This window comes from Arachis ipaensis, chromosome B07, assembly GCF_000816755.2.
Source record: "Arachis ipaensis cultivar K30076 chromosome B07, Araip1.1, whole genome shotgun sequence".
NCBI lineage: Eukaryota > Viridiplantae > Streptophyta > Magnoliopsida > Fabales > Fabaceae > Arachis > Arachis ipaensis.
In genome coordinates, this window is record NC_029791.2 from 105,353,834 (window position 1) to 105,377,668 (window position 23,835).

The 23,835-nt window shown below is 36.4% G+C and overlaps 2 protein-coding genes and 2 long non-coding RNA genes across 11 annotated transcripts; 3 read left to right on the forward strand and 1 right to left on the reverse strand.

Annotated features, from left to right (window-relative positions):
* On the forward strand, nucleotides 1,394-2,273 carry LOC110264702. 2 transcript variants are annotated; one of them, XR_002350876.1, is made up of 4 exons: nucleotides 1,394-1,629; nucleotides 1,792-2,009; nucleotides 2,087-2,108; nucleotides 2,237-2,264. It is a non-coding gene; the product is annotated as an uncharacterized LOC110264702 (long non-coding RNA). The 2 variants fall into 2 exon arrangements; XR_002350875.1 differs by having other exon boundaries at nucleotides 2,087-2,273.
* LOC110264703 lies at nucleotides 2,384-2,726 on the forward strand. The gene is made up of 3 exons (XR_002350877.1): nucleotides 2,384-2,432; nucleotides 2,517-2,603; nucleotides 2,682-2,726. It is a non-coding gene; the product is annotated as an uncharacterized LOC110264703 (long non-coding RNA).
* Nucleotides 18,657-21,956, forward strand: LOC107610040 (cysteine proteinase COT44). Of its 7 annotated transcripts, none has more exons than XR_002350246.1 (7): nucleotides 18,657-19,280; nucleotides 19,522-19,757; nucleotides 19,863-20,003; nucleotides 20,092-20,520; nucleotides 20,703-20,766; nucleotides 20,878-20,977; nucleotides 21,529-21,956. XR_002350246.1 is itself a non-coding variant. In XM_016312107.2 (6 exons), exons 1-6 carry the CDS (start codon nucleotides 18,803-18,805, stop codon nucleotides 21,588-21,590), a joined length of 1,410 nt encoding a protein of 469 aa, XP_016167593.1. In that variant the 5' UTR covers nucleotides 18,657-18,802; the 3' UTR covers nucleotides 21,591-21,956. The 7 variants fall into 7 exon arrangements, 4 of the variants coding, with proteins under 4 accessions (XP_016167593.1, XP_016167595.1, XP_020961791.1 ...); XR_001613381.2 differs by having other exon boundaries at nucleotides 20,881-20,977; nucleotides 21,529-21,557; XM_016312107.2 differs by lacking the exon at nucleotides 20,878-20,977.
* Nucleotides 22,927-23,829, reverse strand: LOC107607564 (lon protease). Its single transcript, XM_021106134.1, has one exon. It carries the CDS (start codon nucleotides 23,709-23,711, stop codon nucleotides 23,154-23,156), a length of 558 nt encoding a protein of 185 aa, XP_020961793.1. The 5' UTR covers nucleotides 23,712-23,829; the 3' UTR covers nucleotides 22,927-23,153.

The following is a 23,835-nucleotide window of genomic DNA, read 5'->3' on the forward strand; positions in this document are numbered from 1 at the left end:
TAAACCATCAATCTTCTGCTCTTTCAAAACTCCCATTCCACGTTAGGAGTTACGTTAATTAGATTAACGTGGCTGCTATCATGGTTCTTCCTTGCTTCCATTGTCCTGAAATCAAGCAATAGAGTGCATCAAAGTTCTAGTCCAAGTCATGGGAAATACAACATCCAATTTGTCATTAAATTCATGCAAAATCCTCATGAAATCATGTAAAGTGCACAATGTATGCTTGAATCAAGATGTAAGTGAATATCTACCCAAAACTAGCTTATTTTCTAAGGAAATGCATGAAACTCCCCTAAAAACAGTAAAGAAAAGGTCAGTGAAACTGGCCAAAATGCCCTGACATCAAAATGGCAAGCAAAAACCAAGGTAAAAAAAATACAATGTAAGCACAAATTTATGTCTTAGAATAAGACATTTTTCCTTAATACATATATATCTTATTCTAATGACTCTAATTTTGCTTTGTTTACAGCAAACCAAGGACTTGAAGTGTGCAACCCACTTGTTGAGTGAAAAATTTGGAAATATGAGCGAGAAAAAGAAAGCAATAGTTCGGGATTTAGGTTTTGGTGGACTGATGCACATCCCGCCACTAAGGGTGCATCACCAATTATTAAAGGAGTTTGCTAACTCCTTTAAACTCGGGAAAAACACACTAAAAACCGACTACGGTTCATTTAGAGTTTTACCCAGTACAATAGGGGCTGCGCTTGGGCTAAACGCATCAAGTAAATCATGAAACAAACATAGGTGTATATCAGTGATGTTGGGGTGTATATAGGGGATATTGGGGTGCATATGACTGATGTTTGAGTGATTTTCATTGTATGTTGTTTTCTTTTTTGTAGGAGATCTTTTTCCTATGAAGTCAGTTATAAGGAACTTTCTGAAGAGAACAAACAGATTTTTAGAAGATTCCAAGGGAAGACTCTAAAAAGTCTGACGGATGAGATGATGAGTATTGGTGTTGGCAATGAACAGGATCACCTCATGTTCAAGAGGATTTTCATCCTCTATATACAGATGGCGTTCCCGTTGCCAACCACAATTAACAAAATCTCTCCTGTGCACCTAGCTCCTATTTTCAAGATGGACAAAATAAAGGAGGGCAACTAGGGAGCACATGTTCTGAATTTCATCATCAAGGGCATCACTAATTACAATCTAAAAAAGAAGAAATCAATTGACGGCTGCCTATTTGTCCTGATGATAGTCTATTTCCATCTGTCAACAAAAAAGATAAGAAAGGAAAAGAAATAGTTGCACAACCATGGATTGTCAACTAGAATATAGAGCAGTTGGTTGAGAGGATGAGAGCTGAAATGGATGAACATATGGTAAGTGAACAAAATATCTTGGGTGTATTTTATTTATGTGGTTGTTGTTAACTAACGTTTCTACTGTTTCAAGGAATTGTAAAAATGGTAGAAACAAAGGAGAAAATGAAACAAATGAAGAAAAAAGAAAAAAAAAACAAAAAACCAAAAAAACAAAAAAAAGGAAGGCAAGTTCATCATCATCTGAGAGTGAAACAACTGAAAGTGAAGTCTATTCTACCTCTGAGTCTGAGACTGAAAAAGACTCAGAAGAACCAACAAGAAAACAACCCACCCAAACAGCCAAAAAGTAAGTAACATACTTGGGTGTATTTTGTGTAATCAGTTGGGTGTATTTTGTGTAATCATTTGGGTGTATTTTGTGTATTCATTTGGGTGTATTTTGTGTATTCATTTGGGTGTATTTTGTCCCTTTTAGTATGTTTTTAAATATCAATTCTTTGCCTTCCAGAATGGAATCCAAAAAAAGGAAGAAGATTCAGGAGGATTATGATTCAGAATCTGAATCAAATGATGAGTAATGTTTTGAAATTATTATTGCTTTCCTTTGGGTTTATTATCAAAATTTCATGTATTAACAGAGCGTCTCTTATTAACTTTTAGAAGCGAAGAATCATCACCAGTAGAGAAGCAAAAAACAAAGAAAAAGACTTAGAGAACACCACAAAAGTAAGCACTTATTTGGATAGTATTTTCTGATCAATTTAATTTTGTATTTCTGATTCATACTTGTTTTTTCCCCCCAGGACACAATCTAAAAAGAAAAAGGTCATTGTTGAGGATTCATCTCCTGAGCAAGCTCAATCCTATCATGGGTACAGTACTTTGTAAGCTATATTACCGTTTATCATCAAAATTATATTTGTTAACATGTTCTTTTATGCATGTACTGTCAGATCTGAAATTGGAACTAAAGAATTAGAAAAATTCTTAAGGGAAAACAATGAAAAATTTGATGCACAGGGGTATGTCTTGTTGGGGTGTATATTTCAGATTTTAAGGTGTTTTCTTTGCTAATAAATGTTTCTTGTTTGCCAGGGAGAAGGAAGCTGACCTGCGATCGACAGAAGGTCACTATGTCTCATCTGAAACGTAAGAAGCTTTATTTGATAAAATCTTGTTATCCTGATTTAACAACATGGTATTTTTTATGAATAATATCTACTCTATGTTTAGAATACCGGAGGTAAACTTAGGAAGTGATGATCCTTCGTCTCAAGGACACACAGATCAAAGTAGCGTAAACAAACCGGCGGAGAGCATGTAATTTCTCTTTCTAATAACCGTTGCTTTTATTCTTTTATTACCTTTTACTTCTAATTCTATATATATTTTTTTTAGAAAAAAAGTCCTTTAATGTTTTATTCAAGAAAAAAAAGGCAGGAAAAAAAAAGCAAAAACTGGAAGTATGTAAGTTCTCAAAAAACAAAGCCTGTCTTTCTTTTGAATGTTTTGGGTGTATGAAAAAGCGAAACTTTCGCGCGATCTAGAATTTTTGCAAATAAATTCACGTTGTAAGTATAGCTTCTAGATCGACAAGAATTCCTTCTTTACAAACGTTTTGGTTGTCACAAGTAACAAACCCCTTTAAAATTGATAACCGAAGTATTTAAACCTCGGGTCATCTTCTCAAGGAATTCAGGGAAGTATGTTCTTATTATTGGTTATGAGTTTTGTAAATTGGGTTTTTTTAAAATAAGGGACAAGTAATTTAAATGACAACTAAAATAAATTAACAATAATAAAATCTCTTGGCAAGGTATAAGAACTGGAAGTCCTATCCTAGTTATCCTTATCAATTGTGATGAGAATTGGATTTTTCTCCCACTTTGTTAACCTCTAACTATGAAGATAAGTTAAGTGGATGAATTAATTCTGATTCCTCAAGTCCTAGTCTCTCCTTAGGAAAAGTTAGAGTTATTGGATCTCGAATTAATTCTTGAAGAATTCCAATTTTCAGTCAACACCTCGAGTTTGATAACTCAAGTGTCACCAATTATTTAACCAAAGCCAAAAGGGAAAATTCTAAATTAATTTAAAAGCATTCATGTAAATAAAGCAATCATAAATCTGAAACACATCAAATTACGTCTAAACATAAATTCAAGTCATAACATGGAAAGGTTCATAAGCCAATTGGGCAACATAAATCAAATACAAATAAATGTATTAGAGTAATAAAAGTAGAAAATAAATATTGAAGGAACATAGAACCTGGAATGAAGATGAATTGAACTAAACTAATAGAAATCCTAAAATCCTAAATCCTAAGAGAGAGGAGAGAACCTCTCTCTCTAAAAACTACATCTAAATCCTAAAATTGTGTATTATGAGCTTATGATCATGAATGAATGGATTCCTCCACTTTATAGCCTCTAATCTGTGTTTTTTGGGCCAAAAATTGGGTCAAAAATAGCCCAGAAATCGCTAGAGAAGAAATCTGTCACGCTGATTTTTGTCATTGCAATGCGTCTGCATGGAGCACGCGTTCGCATCATCTAGCGTTAGGGCAACTATGGCATATATATCAAATTAAAGTCCGGGACGTTATCTTTCCAACGCAACTGGAACCGTGTCGTTTGGACCTCTGTAGCTCAAGTTATGACTGTTTTAGTGCGAAGAAGTCAGGCTGGACAGCTTTGTAATTCCTTCAACTTCTTGTATTCCTTCCACTTTTGCATGCTTCCTTTCCATCATCTGAGCCATTCCTGCCCTGTAATCTCTGAAATCACTTAACACACATATCAAGGCATCTAATGGTAATAAGAGAGGATTAAACATAGGGAACTCAAGACCAAAGAAGCATGTTTTCAATCAAAGCACATAATTAGGAAGTTAAATGTAAAACCATGCAAATAGTATGAATAAGTGGGTAAAGAGTTGATAAAAACCACTCAATTGAGCACAAGATAAATCATAAAATAGTGGTTTATCAACCTCCCCACACTTAACATTAGCATGTCCTCATGCTAAGCTCAAGAGAAGCTATAAAGGAGTGAAGATGAATGGTAAAATATATGAAATGTAATCCTATCTATATGAATGCAACTAAATGCAAAATGTTTCTACCAACTTGGTGAAAAGTAAATAAACCTTTCAAGAACAAACATGAACTGAATTTCACTAATTCAAATCATGAAAATGAAGTACAAATAGACTTGCAGAAGAAAATAGCTTATGAAAGCCGGGAACAAAGAATCGAGCATCGAACCCTCACTAGAAGTGTATACACTCTAATCACTCAAGTGTTTTAGGTTCGATTCTCTCAATTCTCTACTAACCTTGCTTTCTAAGGCTTGCTCTTCATCTAACAATCAACATAAATTTAATGCACAGATACACATATCAAGAGGTCTTTTAAGGGTTGTAATGGGGTTAGGGTCAAGGTAGGATTGTATTTGGCCAAGTGGACTAAAATCTGAATCCTTAATTAACTTAAACTTTCCACCTAACTTTAGACAATCCATGTAATCATAATACCACATCTAACTATCCATTAACTATGTTTTCCATATATTCATGCATTCTAATTTCAAGTACAGTACATATGCATTGCTTTCACCATTTACTTTGGGGCATTTTGTCCCCTTTTTCTTATTTGCTATTTTTCTTTTCTCTTTTATATATATATTTTTTTTTTCTTTTATTTTCTTTTATTTTTCTCAATGCATATGATTAAATTATTGGATGCATGAATCATGTCCTAAACATTTTTTCACATTTCAGAAAATTCTAACATACTCAATTCTCAAACCAAATATTTCCAAATTCAACTTTTCCCATACTTAATTCATGAGCACTCTCACTAGTCTAAGCTAACCAAGAATTCAAATTAAGGGCATTATTATCTTTCGCTTAGAGTTAATGATGTGCTAAAGTAAAGAACAAAGGGGTATAATAGGCTCAACATTGGTTTGCAAAGAATAATGAAAGGGTAAGGCCATATGGGTATGTAAGCTCAGTGAAACAATGGCCTCAATCATGTAAGTGTATGCATACATCAAACCATAGAAATATATAATTAAGCAAGACAAAGATCACAATTTTAGAGAGAAAAATACACACCAAAAATAAAATATTGGTTGGTAAAATGCAACCAATTCAAATAGGCTCAAAAATCTCACAGGTTTTGTGTGTTCAAGCTCTAAACCATGTTCCAGTATAATATTTCTTCAAACAAATGTAACATTAAATTTTATTCAAATTAGTGAAATTCTCTTAAAAGGTATCTTGAAAAAAAATATTACTTCAACCAAGTGGTAAAATATGCATAAAATCAAATAATCATGCAATCAAATTTGTAAATGCAACAACTAACAAGGAAAATAAACCATTGGTGTTGTGATGGAAGAGTAACTAACCCATGGAGATCAATATCGACCTCCCCACACTTAAAGATTGCACCGTCCTCGGTGCATGCTGAGATGTGCAGGTGGACGGGTTGTTCCAACTGATGCTTTTCTTCAAGGATTGTGCAGATGGACTTGTTTGACTCCCCTTATAGAAGTTTCTCCCTTTTTCCGTCTTCGGTGGCCAGCCTGAAAGAAGAGAAAAAGAAGAACAGTAACCCAGAAATAAAGATAAAATAAATATGGTTGGATTAATGCCAGATAATAAGGGTCTCAATTACATGGTAGCTACAACATGCAAATGAGAAAACAGTAGAAGTACATGGCAAATTAAGAATGCAAAAATTTGCAAAAATAGGGAAGAGAGTGTGGGTAAGGAGAGATAATATAAATTCATGTCAATGTAAAAGTAATACAGGTATAAAAGATTGGCATTGATATAAATAATATTACCTATCCAAAAGAAAACAAGTCACTAAGCACCCAAAATAATTCAAGAGAAGATGCAACAGTTAAATAAGAAAATTAACACCAAAGGTAAAATAATGAATTTAGAAAAGAAAAGAAAAATATGCAAAAAATTAAGATGCAATGAATAAAATATGCAAATAAATTAAGTAAAATAGAATGAAGGTGAAAAGGAATGAGAAGTGAAAGAAATAAAGTAAGAAAGAAAGAAGAAAAGATAGAAGAAATTAGGATTAGAAAAGAAAAGAGAAGATAATTGGCACTGATTTGGATGAGTTGTGCGGCACAGGTGACGCAGACACGGGGTCATGCGATCGCGTGGCCTAATTTGTGCGATTGGCGCGACGGCAGCCTCGCGGTCGCGCAACTCTATGTGTAAAATTCTTTTTGCCAAATTATTGGGTGACGCGATTGCGTGGTTGACGTGATCGCGTGGATGGCCATATTTGCAAAACGACGCGGACGCGTAGGGCACGCGTTCGCGTGGTAAGGCTTGTGCTTCTAGCACCGTTCCAGCCCCATTCCATCCTAACTTGCTGTCAAACACTCGTTTACGTCGATTTTACAGGGCCACGCGTTCGCGTGGGAGGAATTTTTCCCACATGACGCGGATGCGTCAGCCACGCTCTCGCGTGACTCTCTGTTCACTTTTCTTTTCTCTTAATGCACTTGTGACGCGGACGTGTCAGCGACGCTGCCGCGTTGCGTGCGTGCTTTTTTTTTAATGCAAAATGCATAATGCAGTATGCAGATGTTATGAATAATTCCAGGTTCAATAAAATAGAATAAAACTTAAAAACAAACAAAACAAAATAAAATTAAAATTGAAAAAGGAACGATCATACCATGGTGGGTTGTCTCCCACCTAGCACTTTTAGTTAAAGTCCTTAAGTTGGACATTTGGGGAGTTCTTTGTTATGGTGGCTTGTGCTTGAACTCATCCAGGAATCTCCACCAATGTTTGTGATTCCAATGGCCTCCGGGATCCCAAACTAGGCATAGAAAGCCTTCAAGCAGGTTAAAGCAAGTGACAAGGCCCCAAGAGTGTTGATTTCTAGACTGAATTCCGGGGTCCCAGACCTTGCCTTTGCACCCGTCTTCTTATTGACCATCTTTGTTCCAACCGGGTGATAAGCAATCTGAATTCTCACTAAGACATCCAAACAACTTCCTAAACCCATTCAATTGAGAATTGTACCAACCCTTGCATTGACAACTCCAACTACTAACCATCTTCCTCTTACTCTTAAAACCACAAAGAGCTCTAAGTTGACTATTCGTCTCCAGTAGCCCATATTCAAGTGGAATTAGAAAGCTAAGGGATATGAATTTTACCCACTTGAATGTTGTGAAGGATGATGGCAACTTAGGGGGAAGTATTTCTAACGAATTTGCAGGCTCCACTCCCTTGTGCTCTTCTCTGATAACTTCCACCTCTTTGCAAGTTTCTTCAATATTAACCTCTTCTTCTTGGTAGCTTTCTTTCAATTTGATCTCTTCTTCATTGCTCACCAAGGGCATGGGAGGCTGTGCTTCTTCTTCTATAATCTCCATCTCTTGACCAACTGATGCGTGAGCATCTTGTCTATCTTTTCCTAGTGAATTTGCATCTAAATTGTTGAATTTAATTAAGAATTAATTATATTTTAGCCACTATGGATGCTATTTTGAGTTTTGTACAATACCGTTTATTTTAGGTAGCATTTGGCAGAATTTGATGGAGTTTCTGCAGAGAAAGAGAAGAAGCCAAGGAGATGACCAGCGAATACCGACGCGGACGCATGGCTCACGCGACTGCGCGGAATGGAGGAAATCACAATGACGCGATCGCGTGCCTGACGCGAACGCGTGGACGACGCGGACGCGTCACATGCGCCACGTGCAGAAAATGCAGAAAAATGCTGGGGCGATTTATGGGCTATTTTAACTCAATTTTCAGCCCAGAAAACACAGATTAGAAGCTGCAGAATGGACAGAACAAGTGGTCCCCACCCATCAACTAAAGATCTGTTAATTAATTCAAATTTAAATTCAAATCTTAAATTAGAAAAAGTTATTATTTTAAGTTTAATTTTAAATATTAGATTTTAAATTTATTAGGATTAGTTATAAAAAGGAATCTGATGCCATTAGATGGTAACGCTGTACATTTTTACCTGAATCCTTATTTTCTCTTTTCCATGAGTAACTAAACCTCCACTGTTAAGGTTAGGAGATCTGTCTATTTCTATGGATTAATTTTATTGCTTTTACTATTTTAATTTATGTATGGACTTATAATTTAAGAATTGTTTTCGCTCTTTATTTTATGAATTTAGGTGGAATGGAAGTATGACCCTCTTTCTATTTGAGTTCTTATAAAACTTGGAAAAGCTCTTTACCTGAACAACAGCTTGAAAACTATTTCTCCTAAATTTTAATTATCTGAATTTAATAGGATACGTGACATATAATCCTTTTACCTCTTAGATAATTAGAGTTTTTGTGGCATATAAACTAGGAATTGATTATCACCCTCTAATTGGAATTAATTGACCAAGGAATTGGCAGTTAATGAATTTTAGAGGAGACTAGGAAGGTCTAAGGAATTAGGGTCTAGTCATATACAGTTTGCCATAAATTAAATCCTGCATAATTAAAATAGTTAGTGAGAAAAATTAATCCAGAAAAATAGATAACTCTGAAACTTTAACTATCTTCTCCATATTTTTTTTCCAAAGCATTTACTTGCCCTTCTTCAATATTTTTGATATTGTTTAATGTCTTTTATATTGCATCTCAACACCAATTTTTATTTGTCTAACTAAGCCTATCAAACACTATTGTTGCTTAGTCCATCAATCCTCGTGGGATCGACCCTTACTCACGTAAGGTATTACTTGGTACGACCCGGTGCACTTGTCGGTTAGTAAGTGTGGTTGTAAAATACCGCACCACCAACCTCTTCCAAGTCTTCAACTATGATATACCTTGGAGGTTGTACACCCTCCTCAACATCAAATGCAACCGTCTTGGAAGGAGGTTCTATGTCTTGACTTTCCCATGGAGGTTCAGCATCTCCCAAGTCTTCAACCACTTCTTCTTCTTCAATAATTCCGGCTTCCTCCACTTGTTCTAGTACAAATTCATACTCCTTACTGTCCACCGGAGTTTCTAATGTCTCCTTCATGCTACGTTCTTCATTAGATTGTCCACATGAAGCCATGGGATTTCTTGAGTGTCCGAACGTCGGGAAGCTAATTGATGTATCGCTTGCTCCAATTGATGAAGGGTTGCATGAAATTGATCCACTGTTTCCTTGAGACGATCCGTTGATTCTTGTTCCGATTGGGTATCATAAGTAGGACCATAAGGCTCTTGGATTGATGGATATGGATATGGTGCATATGGAGGTGGTGGTTCTTGGGAGTAATTGGTTTGGAATTAGGGTGGTTCTATATATGGTTCACATGGTTCATAAGGTGGTTGGTATGGTGGATGAGGGTTAGGATCATATGAGGGTGTTTGGTGGTAAGGAGCTTGTGAGTATGGTGGTCCAAAATGATGTTGAGGAGGTGGGTCATAGGTATATAATGGGGGTTCACCATATCTATCGTCTTGGTATGCACCTCAGAATGGCTCTTGACTATAGCAGTTAGGTGGGTATTGGTTGTCACGGAAGGGTCCACCATAACTGTTGTTTTGACATGCATTGTGGAATGGTCGTGGTCTATGGTATCTTGGAGGGTGTTGTTGCCTAAAGGGTTGATCAGATCCTCGTGGCTCCTTCCATCTCTGATTGTTTTGACCTTGATGCATGTTCCTGTTATAATTTCTATTCCTTGCAACAGCATTGGAACCAAACTCAAAGCGAGAGGGGTGAGAACTCATAATAGTAAATAAAAATTAAAAATGAAAATAAAAACAAATTTTAAATTAAAAGGTTATTGAAATTTAAATTTTGAATTTGAAAATTAAATTTTAAAATTTGAAAATTAAATTTTGAAATTTGAAATTTTAAATTTTTGAAATTTGAATTTTGAAAAAGTCAATAATATAAGATAAAGTTTTGAAAAAGATTTAAATTTTGAAAAGGTTTGTTTTTTAAAATTTTAATTTGAATTTTGAAAATTGAAATTTGAAATTTGAAATTTTGAGTTTTAAATTTTGAATTTTTGAATTTAGTAAGGAAAGAGAAAAACAATAAAATGACACCAAACTTAAAATTTTTAGATCAAAATGAAGAAAACAACTCAGAACAACTTAAAGATCAAGATAAACACGAAGAATAAATTTTTGAAAAATTTTTAATAACTAAATAAAAACCAATAACCTCTTAATTAAAAAAAGCAAAAAATAAAAACAAAAATAAAAACAAATAAACAAGCAAAAAGCAAATATTTACAATAACCAATAATAAGGCACACGTTTGCAATTCTTCGGCAACGGCGCCATTTTGAAAAAGTGAAACTCTCGCGCGATCTAGAATTTTTGCAAATAAATTTGCGTTGTAAGTATAGCTTCTAGACCGACAAGAATTCCTTCTTTACAAACGTTTTGGTTGTCATAAGTAACAAACCCCTTTAAAATTGATAACCGAAGTATTTAAACCTCGAGTCGTCTTCTCAAGAAATTGCAGGGAAGTATGTTCTTATTATTGGTTATGAGTTTTGTAAATTGGGGGTTTTTTAAAATAAGGGACAGGTAATTTAAATGACAACTAAAATAAATTAACAATAATAAAATCTCTTGGCAAGGTATAAGAACTAGAAGTCCTATCCTAGTTATCTTTATCAATTGTGATGAGAATTGGATTTTTCTCCCACTTTGTTAACCTCTAACTATGAAGGTAAGTTAAGTGGATGAATTAATTCTGATTCCTCAAGTCCTAGTCTCTCCTTAGGAAAAGTTAGAGTTATTGGATCTTGAATTAATTCTTGAAGTATTCCAATTTTCAGTCAACACCTCGAGTTTGATAACTCAAGCGTCACCAATTATTTAACCAAAGCCCAAAGGGAAAATTCTAAATTAATTTAAAAGCATTCATGTAAATAAAGCAATCATAAATCTGAAACACATCAAATTACGTCTAAACATAAATTCAAGTCATAACATGAAAAGGTTCGTAAGCTAATTGGGCAACATAAATCAAATACAAATAAACGTATTAGAGTAAATAAAAGTAGAAAATAAATATTGAAGGAACATAGAACCTGGAATGAAGATGAATTGAACTAAACTAATAGAAATCCTAAAATCCTAAATCCTAAGAGAGAGGAGAGAACCTCTCTCTCTAAAAACTACATCTAAATCCTAAAATTGTGTATTATGAGCTTATGATCATGAATTAATGGATTTCCCCACTTTATAGCCTCTAATCTGTGTTTTCTGGGCCGAAAATTGGGTCAAAAACAGCCCAGTAATCGCTGGAGAAGAAATCTGTCACGCTGATTTTCGTCACTGCAATGCGTCCGCGTGGAGCACGCGTTCACGTCGCCTAACGTCAGAAAAACTATGGCATATTATATATCAAATTGAAGCCCGGGACGTTAGCTTTCCAACGCAATTGGAACCGTGTCGTTTGGATCTCTGTAGCTCAAGTTATGACTGTTTTAGTGCGAAGAAGTCAGGCTGGACAGCTTTGCAGTTCCTTCAACTTCTTGTATTCCTTCCACTTTTGCATGCTTCCTTTCCATCCTCTGAGCCATTCCTGTCCTGTAATCTCTGAAATCACTTAATACACATATCAAGGCATATAATGGTAATAAGAGAGGATTAAACATAGGGAACTCAAGGCCAAGGAAGCATGTTTTCAATCAAAGCACATAATTAGGAAGGCAAATGTAAAACCATGTAAATAGTATGAATAAGTGGGTAAAAAGTTGATAAAAACCACTCAATTGAGCACAAGATAAACCATAAAATAGTGGTTTAGCAGTGTATTTTTTGACTTTCTTATGGTGTATTTCTGGTTGAGTCTCGTAGAAGAATCACCCAATGACCAAGCTGAGGAGAACATGATGGTTCTGCGGGAAGAGACACAGTCACAAACAGAAACGCTTTCTATGTGAGTTTTTCGAGTAAATTTTAACCTTATAACCATTTTATTTTCACGGGCTTTCTTAACCTTTTATTTTTGTTTTGTTTAGACTTCCAATTCAAGTTTGTCTACCTCTGTCCCAGACAATCCCAGTGCCACAAATTGAACAAACCCCTGTGACAGAAAATGAACCAACCCCTGTGCCAGAAATTGAACCAACCCATGCAAAATCTCCAAGTGAAAAAAATAATGAAGGAACTACAAAAAGGTAAGGAATAATCTTGGGGTGTATTTGGTTACAGTTTGGGTCTATATTGTCCCTGTTGGGATGTATATGATCCTTGTTGGGGTGTATATTTTCACGACTGATCTCTGACTAGTTTTTTTATAACATGATTAATTTTATGTAACCCTGCAGCACTCCAGAACCACCCCAAAAACCTGAAGAAAGCACACCCACACTTCCACCAGCTCCATCTAAAATGTAAGTTCATCAGAGTAAAATCAATGTTTCATTATCATTCATGTATTCCTATTCTTATAATACGTTATACATGATCACGCAGTAATCCAGCCCCAGTAGACGCTACTGCACTCATGATGATGGCACGGACAGCATCGTACATTCCTAAAAAAGGTCTGATGCCATCATTCAGCCTCGACTTAACTGATTCAAGCCAAGAAGAAGCAGCAACGCAGGAGGGGGCGGCAACGCAAGAGGGAGAACGGGCAAAAACTCTTGAAATGCCCAAACTACTAGAACAATTAGGGGATCTGGTGGAAAAAATTGCAAGTAGTGGGGCGAAAGCAGAAGGAAAAAGTCCACAGATTCAAAAGGAGAGTGGCGGAGAAAGTTTCGAGAAGTTTGAAACTCCTGCGAGGACGAATGAGAATACGGCTGAAATGAAAGAGAAATGCTACATCTGGGCCACACGAGTGAAGACATACGGAAATGGACTAACTAATGAGTATGACCCCATGTGCACACTCAATGCCCAAGATAGATATATTTTGTCAAAAGTCCACCTCGCATCACTCTTAGCTGATACACATATAGAAGTTGAGGTAATATTAGAATAACATTAATGTTTTTATCACCAAAATTAACTGCAATGTTGATTGATGTAAATTGATTTCGGCATCTTTTTTTAGATTGTCTCTGCCATGTGCCTCATCCTTAACCAGCAAAAGATTAAAAGGTTTCAAGAAGAAGTATACTGTCTCCCCCCTGATATTGTGGTAAGGGTTTCTTCAACAAATTTTGGGTGTATTTTCTGTATTTCTTCGGGTGTATTTTCGGTCTTAAATTGGGTGTATTTTCTGTGTTCAATTGGGTGTATTTTTTGTGTTCAATTGGGTGTAAGTTGTGTATTCATTTGGGTGTATTTTCTGTATTCATTTGAGTATATTTTCAGTATTTCATTTGTTGTTTCACAATTGTTGCAGAACATGGCCATTGGAAATCATCCAAATGGGGAATTCTTACAACCTAAAACCAATAAGCCATTCAGGGTGGAAGACTACCCAATGTTTATTCCCTTTTTGGAGCTAAAAAAATTAGCATCACATCCATATGTAAGTTTTCATTTGTAAATCTTCTTAGTACCATTCTTTACTTATATGCCAAATAAAATAAAACACTGTTCAATGTGGGCATGCTTTAGATTTTTGCACCTGTTTGCCATTTACAACATTGGTGGTTATGGGTGGCTGATACAAGAAAGCAAAAATTTTATATACTCGACCCATATCACAAGACATGTCCATCCGATGAGAGAATGGACCTAAATAAATTCATTGTAAGTTCGTTTTGTGTTCTGTATTTTAATAGTTGGGTGTATTTCTGTTCAATATAAGGTGTAAGTTTGTGCTCCTTTGGGTGTATTCCTTTATTTAATTTATTCATATATTACTGATTTGTTTTGTGTTTTAAGGGATATGTAATTTCAAGAATTAGAGTATATGCTGGGGGGAACCTCTGAAGAGAAAGGACAAGGACAAGAAAATTGAACCACCATACATTAACATCTCAGGCCAAAAGACAAGGTATAAATCTTTCACTCTGAAAATTAAACTTTTCTATATGTAATTTGTAATTTATTTTCTTGGTTTTCAGCTATGATTGTGCTATTTACATAATGAAGTGGCTTGAGATAATTCAGCCCGAAAATATTAAAAGGTTGAAGTATGAGTCGGACAATTGGACCCAGGTAAATGTGTTTAAAACTATATAACTCTGTATTACTTTACTCAATTAACATAGTTGATTAAACAGAATATTATTTTTAACTGTAGGATGAGGTGGACCACTATAGAGTAGAATATGCTTCCCAGATTCTATTCAATGAAATGAATCAAGACAAAGCTGAAGCCATTAGGGGGAGTAATGCAATAAGACCGTCCAAGCCATCCTCATTATTATTGAGTCCATATTGTCAGATATATTCTAATAATATTGACACTGAGTAATGTAACTGTTAGGTAGTCTTGTAACAAATTGAACACATGCTGCAAAAATTTGCCAATTATAAACCAGTTCTATTCAATAAAATTTTTTTCCATAGTTAGACTGTTTGTGCTGTATTCAAAAGCTCTGTATTACAGGTGGTAAAATATGAAGGAAAACATCAAACCAGATATAAAACAAAAAAAAACATTTTACACCCAAAGAAAGTTGAATATACACCCAAAGAAAGTTGAATATTACCTAAACTTTTATCCCCTGATGCTTTACCCTAAATCCTAAACCCTAAACCCCTAAACCCTAGACCCTAAACCCTAAACCCCTAAAACCCTAAACCCTAAAAACCTTAAACCATAACAAATAAAAAAATAACAATAATTTATAACATAAACAGCAGCAGCCGAATATATATATATAATGTGAAACACAAGAAAATTCAGAAATACACCCAAAAAATAGTGCTTTACACTCATATTCTGTAATTATACACCCAAAAAGTTATCCTCTGCTGCTGGTTGCCTAAACTGATAATTCATAACACGTCCTTGATATTGGCTGGAATTTGGACGCACCACTGATGCAGCATCAAAGACGTTTAACTAGAAATAATAAACTCACATATTAGCAAAACTATTAACGAGAAAATTAAACTCAATCACCACATATTTAAAGAACATCACTTTTACCTCGTTTAAAGCTTTCGTTTTCTTCTTCTTTGAGGCATTTGTAATCTGTTTGTCCAACTTTGAACCTAGCCTATTTTTTGGACGTTCTCTTGTTCGAATCCTTGGAGGGCTTTGAAGCTTGTTAATGGATTCCAAGTTGGCATCTTCGTGAGATAACGAAGATGTCCCCTTCCTTTTGGCTTTCAATGCTTCCATCTCAACCATGACGTTATCGTACGCACGGTGCAGAATGGCAGTCAGCTCCTCCGATTCTAATGTAAATTCGCAAATATTTTGTGAACGAAAAACCAATTCGTCAAACCTCTTGCTTCTTGGCTCCAACAATGGCTCATCGTGGCTGCTCTTGATGTGTGTGTGTCGCCTCTTTACCTTCTTGCTCAATCGTTCCAATATATATCTCGATGACACTTGGCTTACTCGTTCAAAGCTTAACACACTTAGTGCGTGACGGCACAATATCTCTCTTGACTTGAATAATAAGCATTGACATTTTACCTCGGCTGCAACTGAGTCGTAAGTAACTACAAACTTGTTGAATATTGAGCTGGAAACTTGTTCTCCAACTTCGTATACTGAATAGCCTAGAACAGAATTCATTAATCTAGTGATGCAATTTGTCTTTCCTCTAAATTGTGCTTGGACTTTCCTAAATTTTTTATGAGTGTACACATCTTGAAACTGAGCTTCAATGGAGGATTTGGTTGCACACGGAATGACCGTATGAAAATCTGCAGCATCTGATTCTCTCTCTGCTTGCTCCCTACTTCCGAGGCAATTATCGTATTGTTTGACAAATTGAATAAGCGAGCTGTTCCGGGTAATAAACTTGTTAAAAAATGAATGCATGCTCTCGCTCCTTTGTGTGCTTTTCATCCTTGCCCAGAAGTGATGATCCAGATAGATTGGAACCCATATATGACGGTCTTCATAAAAATCTACAGAATACACCCAAAGACATACTATAAATACACCCAAAAACATGCAATTTACACCTCTGCTATAGATTTTAAACAACATTACCTGAAAGCCACTTGTTGTCCACAAGACCAAAATTCAGCAGAAAATCATTCCAATTCCTATCAAATGAGTCTTTGCTATGAGAGTTCCAAACAACTTGGCTCATTTCTTGTTCAATTTCTGCGTGTCCCTTGTACCCATTTAATTTGCTTGGAATCTTCTTCGTGATGTGCCAAATACACCAACGGTGAATTATTGTTGGCATACAAGCCTCTATAGCCCTTTTCATTGACGCGCATTGATCGGTGAGAAACCCTTTCGGAGCATTTTCCCCCATGCAACGAAGCCAACATTGAAATAACTATTTGAATGACTCAATTTCTTCATTTTTCATCAAAGCGCATCCAAGAAGTATTGACTGACCGTGGTGATTCACCCCGACAAAAGAACCACAAACCAAATTATACCTAAACCAAATTACGACATTGCAGAATGAAAGTCATTACGTACACCCATATAATGAATTTATACACCCAAAGAACATCCAATATACACCTCTGCAGTAGATTCATAGAACAAAATTAATTTAGCAGCATAAACAAGAACAGCATATACCTGTTTGTATTGTAGGTGGTGTCAAATGAAATAACATCTCCGAAATACTCAAAGGCAGCTCTGCTCCTTGCATCGGCCCAAAAAGCAAGCTTAATCGATTGATCATCCTCGAGTTCGAGCTCAAAAAAGAAATTATGATTCTTCTCTTTCATTATCAATAAATATTTCCCGAATTCCTTTGCATCTTCTTATTCCGAAACATTTCGCACTTCTCCTGTGATGTAATTCCTCACATCCTTTTCAATAAAATTTAACTTGCGATGACCCCAGCTGCCGCAACGAATGATTGAAATGTTTTGCTTGGTCTGATACCGGTCTCCTCGTTATTCTCTATTATACGACGAACGGACATGCTTAGTTCCCTGTGCTGTTTGAGCATCTCTGCTTGAGTTGGACAGCAATGGTGTGAATGGTGCAGCACGACCTTCGAAATGATCCAAGCACCAACATCCTTCAATGTATGTATATAAATTCTTGCAGGACAATTTAAACCAACTGTAGGATTTGTCTTCTCGGTCGAAGATATTTTAGATTTCCATTTTTCCTCTTTGCTACATGTAATCAATTGATTCTTAATTTCGTTTCCCTTTTTATTTGTGCTCCGAACTCTTGTAGAAAAACCTGCAGCCTTGGCATAGTCCTTGTAAAATTTTGTAGCATCTTCAAGGGTTTTAAAAGTCATTCCAACATTGGGAACAAGGTGATCATCAACAACAAAGAGGGGCTGCAAAATACAACATGTTAAAAACAAGAAAATACTATAGAATTTCTACACCTCATAAAAAAATAACAATTGAATTAAAATACACCCAATGACTCCTGATATACACCTGAACGACAACAAGTCAACTAAAATAATAGGAAAATCCATAAACCGTAAATACACCCAAAACATCCCTAAAATACACCCAAAAAGTTCTGATCTACACCCGAGCGTCTGCTATAAATTGCAGATTATTAATCGAAACTAATACATTATATTCAATCCACAGATTATGTTCACACATTAATTTCACAGTCAATGTTCACGAATTATTCAGCTAGACAATCATAGACGAATAACTGCATCAAATTCAGAGCAATCGTAATTAGCTGAATCTAAATCAAACCTCAGGAACTTCGTTCGATTCAAATTCAAAATTCACTTCGCCATGATTCAACTGACAATTTGAGGTTGAATCATCCATTATCTTCAAAACAAGTTCAAACTTTGATTTCAGAAACCAGAAAATCCGAAAAAACGAAGCTAGAGTTACAGTGAGAGAAACTCAGCTTAATGACGAAGAACAAACCAGTGATAAAAACGCAGGTAAAAGAACGATCGAAAAGATAAGGGAAGAACGCAAGAAGGAGAACGAAGAAACTTGGCAAGAGATTCAAAAAAGGTAACGAAATCTTTTGAAAATTGGAAGTTATATATTCGCGCGTTAATTGATTTTGATTGAATTAATATTCTGTTATATAACGCGTGAAACGTACGTAACATTAGGAGCGCGTTTATGGTGTTAGTAAGTTTTAGGACTTGTAACACTTGTAAGTGTTAATCGCTTGTATGCTAAGATTAATCCTTTTCTTTAATAGATAAAGACCTAACTAAAATTTAAAAATAATTAAAATGTGCTCTATTTCACGAAAAAAATAGGATCGAACAATTTTTTTACCCTAACTTATAATAAGCAACTAAGCATACTTGGTTTCTTTTTCCTTTTCTCAAAAATTAAATAATAAATGGTTAAAATTGTATAAAATTGGATTGGGTGATTGTTTGTCTGGGACATCGAACGGTGGAAGAAAAAACTTGAATTTGGGGAAGTTGCTGGACTGAGAGTGGATCCTTCATTCATTTCTCATTTTCGTGATTGGTTTACAAAGGTCAGGTCAGAGTTAAGAAGCAGGCTTATAATATGCCTATGGTCCTTTTGCCCCTATTTTTTCGTGAAACCATGGCTTCGCACATCTTCTCCCTTCTTCTTATGTTCTTCTTCGTCACTCTCGTCTCTGCTTCTTCCTCCGACACTTCCCAACTATTCCGGAGCTGGTGTGACCACCACGGCAAGATATACTCCTCCGACGAAGAGAGAAGCTACCGCCTCAAAGTCTTCCAGGACAACTATGACTATGTCCAGCGTCACAACCAGATGGCTAATTCCCCTTATACCCTCTCCCTCAACGCCTTCGCCGATCTTACCCACCAAGAATTCAAGGCCTCTCATCTTGGCGCTCTTTCCTCTTCCTTCCTCAGATTCAAGAATCATCAAGATCACCAGTCCCGCTATCACAATGACAATGACAATGACAATAATATCCTCCGTCAGGTTCCTTCTTCAATTGATTGGAGAAATGAAGGGGCGGTTACTCCCGTCAAAAACCAAGGAAGCTGCGGTACACTACCTCATTTCTCTTCCAATTCATGCTTTTCTGTGGATTCACTATCTTTTGAATCTTACTTCAGTATCACCATCAAACAAAGACTTGTCCTTTTAGTTTTGCTTTATTCTAAAGGAATAAAATTTACAGCTTTTGGGGGAAAGGAAAAGCTTTTCCCCCGCTCTCTTTTAGTACTATGCAGACTTATATATATGTTTGAGAGATTCAGTGATGAGTATATATTACTATTATGTAGGGGCTTGTTGGGCGTTCTCTGCAACAGGAGCTATTGAAGGTATAAATAAGATTGTGACAGGGACCCTTGAAAGCCTTTCTGAACAAGAACTGGTTGATTGTGATAAAAAATACAACAGCGGCTGTGAAGGTGGTCTCATGGACTATGCTTATCAATTTGTGATTGATAACCACGGAATCGACACTGAGAGCGATTATCCATTCCTTGCTCATGATGCCGCTTGCAACAAGAACAAGGTATTTACTCGCTTAAATGTTGATTGTGCTTGTTAGCCTCTCAAAGTTGTGATTGTGAATTACATAGCAACTATTTTTTTTCTTTCAATTGATATTGATGAATAGATGAAGAGGCGTGTTGTTACAATTGATGGTTATACTGATGTGCTCCCAAGTAATGAGAAGAAGCTCCTAGAGGCTGTTGCAACTCAGCCTGTAAGTGTAGGCATATGTGGCAGTGCTAGGGCTTTTCAGTTATACTCTCAGGTTGGTCTTGTTGCTCAACAATGTATAATTTTGTTTAGTTAAAAATTGTGTAATTAAATGTTGATCATTTTTTTGTTTTCTGCAATAGGGTATCTTCACCGGACCATGTTCAACTGCTTTGGATCATGCAGTGTTGATTGTAGGGTATGGTTCAGAGAACGGAGTAGATTATTGGATTGTTAAGAACTCGTGGGGAACATCATGGGGAATGAATGGTTACATACACATGGTGCGAAACAACGGTTCTCAAGGGATATGCGGCATCAACATGCTAGCTTCGTATCCAACCAAGACGACGCCTAATCCTCCTCCTCCGCCACCACCAGGTCCTACAAAATGTAATCTGTTTACTTACTGTCCAGCAGCGGAAACCTGTTGCTGCTCGTGGCGTGTTCTTGGGTTGTGCTTATCATACAAATGCTGTGGGTTAGACTCTGCTGTGTGCTGTAAGGACAATAGCCATTGTTGCCCTCAGGATTATCCTATTTGTGATATAAGAAACGCTCAATGTCTTAAGGTTTGTATGAACTGCTCTTATTTGTTACCTACTATACTACCACACTTGTGCAAACTCTCATGCTCTAATCATATCTAAGTTATGCTATTAACAAGTTTTAAGATCAGTCATGTTAGTTGATTATTATGTTTTCTTGGCTGCAAATTTTGATTTATGCTTACTAACTGTCTGTATGCTTCCAGAGAGTTTCGAATGGGACAACAACGATGGCATATGAGAACAAAGACTCTATCCGTAGGTCAAGAGGTTGGAGCTCTGGTTAAGGGTTAATGTTCTATGTCATCCATTTGTATCATTAAGTCATTTTAGTTCCTATCTTGTTTGTATCTAAGGAGTCATTATTGTTATACTATGTAGCAGATTTTTAGGGCTTGGAAGGAAACACAATTATTTTACAAATGGATGATATGGATATAGCTATTGCTTTCCCAATCTGAATGTAATACTGGATAAAGTAGTAAGTACATCATCGTATGTTTGGAGCCTTCAGTTTTATTAGCCTATTATATTCTTTTATGTCAATTACGAGAATGAAAACATATCTGAATAACTTGCTTCCCAAGTTGCTGGGGCTATCTTCTCCTGGTTAGCCATTCGGCCCCTTTTCATTAAGCTGAGTTCTAGTTGGGAAGATTATCGCGGGCTTCCCTACGCCAAAAACGCCATTCACTCTAGGGGAAGTGGAATACCTAGCTTCCACTGCTTCCTTCCATAGTTTAACACCTTTAGACTATGTGAATTGGATTTTAGGCATAATTACTTGTGATCCGTTACACAAGCCATAACTCAGCTTAATCCGTTATACATGATGAGAATGACTTGGTTCTATTTGCTTTAATTTTGAGTTTGTAAGTAACAAGTTTAATGACTATCATGACTAAATTATCAAATGGTCATAACATCAATGTCATTATAATTTAATCTCTATATAAATTATCTTTTATCTCTTAATTTTACTATTCTGATATACTTCTCATACTAACTTGAGCGTCGAATTATCTTTTGCAGGTACCTATCCTTTGTGTTCTTTTTCTTGCCGAAGTATACGAGACAAACTCGATTCCCTCTAAGACGAGACCTCGGAGCTCTTACCATATAAGAACAACTTGGATAAATTAAAGCAATTGTTCTTCGTCTTGGTGAAAATACATGCAGGGAGGTAATTCTTGTGAGTATAAGACATTATACTTGCCCTTACAATCCCTTTTAATTGGTAATATGTCATAACTCATACAGTAAACTAAATGCAAGTTGCCAAAATTCTGTATGTTCTAGACTTCTGTTGATTGCCAAAATTTACTCTCGCTGGACGGCAAAGCGGTTAATAACCTTTTCTTCCAAACAAATCATGCTAATATCGTTAATAGTTCGTTGTTAACTTAATGATTTGTTTCCTAACAGAAAAACATTCTTTATGTAATTGACCTTTCATCTTACTCCCTTTGTCCCTATTTGTTTTGGCCTTTGCCAAATGTGCTGTGACTAAAATCCCTGAAGCAAATATATTAAAATAAATAAATAAGTAATCCATTGAGCATATGGGTGAAGAGATTGCAAAGCGAAGAGCATTATTACTAATACAGCTCAATCACAGAAATTAACATGAACGATTTAAGAATTATCATTTCATTTATTTAAGGTCAACTATAACAGAGGGTATTCAACTATAACGCAAACAATAACCCTAAAACCATCTTTAGACTTTTAGCAACCTTACAACAACACTCAGTAGCCAATAATGTGTGCAAGAAGTCATACAAGGCTAACCAGGAAGAACATTTATGTCGACATACATACGGGGCTTATGTGTTTGATAAACAACTAAAATCAATGATGAATCCATGAAGCTGCATAATGTGACCAAAAAGATTATGAAAATTGCCAATAGCAGTTATTTCCTTCGCATGTTTCAACAATCAACATTGTTATCGAGACTTGTTACAAGCTAACATGACAGATTGCTACTACCAGAGTCACCTATAATATAGTAACTGATGCGGCAGTTGCTAACAAGCAGTAGTCCTATTTGGCTATATACATCAGCAGCAAACTACTCTAAAAGATAATCTAATGCTGTCAGTGTCAGATAGCAATATTAACGCCAGATAGCTGATTCAAAATTAACTGGATGGTAAAGATAATCCCATATGCCTGTAGCTGTACAGTTGCTAAATTGATTTAATAACTCTTGCCTGTGATGAAATCCCATTATGGTTTCAAGTATTAGTTTCTTGTTATTTAACACTATAAGCAAGTCTTAATTGCAAACAAGAAGAACTAGTGTAGTTTTATATCATACGTCTGATTGATTTTCCTCCTCCTTTGGTTCATACAAATTACAATAATTGTATTTATTATTCTGTTTAACATGTATCACAAAATCAAAACAACTTTAAGGCAGGATGGTTAAGGATATAAAGGAAAGGAAAAATATAACCAAAAAAAATTTACAGATTTTTCCAATAGGTTCATGGTGGTGTTGGTTTCAGAGCAAAACAGAACATATGCAATAATAGCTTGGCGTTTTGCCCTTTGCAGCCAATATATGTAAGGAGAGAAAGAGAATATTCTAACTACAATTAATCACACTCCTTGTTTAACTAAAGAACTAACTTGTTTAAGACTATGCGATCTCAAGAGGAAGAGGAAGAAGAAGGGAAGACATCTTTGACCGCAGAAGCAGCAGTGAGGTAGTTGAGTGTGTTCCTCAGTGTCTCCTTCTCCCTCTTCAACCTCGCCGCCGTGTCCTCCAATTCCAGCAAAGCCTGCTGCTCTCTGGGTGCGCCCTCGAAGGTGCTCCCAACGAAGAACGAAAACGGCGTCGGAAACAGGTTCCTTCTCAAATCCCCAACCTCCTTCTCAGGCTTCCCGCCCAACCGATTCGACAATCGAATTACGTCCTTCATGTAAGTCTCCACCTCGCCGGCAAGCCCCTCCAGGTCAAGGTCCTCCGACGCCGACGAAGGCCTGTCCTCCAGCCACGTCACCTCCGCTACCAAATAGGGCTTGGTCCTCACAACCTTGGTGACGCGGAACCGCTCTTGGCCCTTGCAGATGAGGAAGAACCTGTCGTCGACGAGGCGCTCGTGCTTTATGACCTCGCCGACGCAGCCGACTTCGGCGGTGCCGGAGACGGCGTCCGTGTAGATAACTCCGAAGCGGAGATCGGTGTGGAGGAGAGTGTGCATCATGATGCGGTAGCGGAACTCGAAGATCTGAAGAGGGAGGATGGCACCGGGGAATAGGACGAGTGGGAGAGGGAAGAGTGGGAGCTCGACGACGTCGTCGGACTTGGGGGAGTTGGTGTGGTGCTTC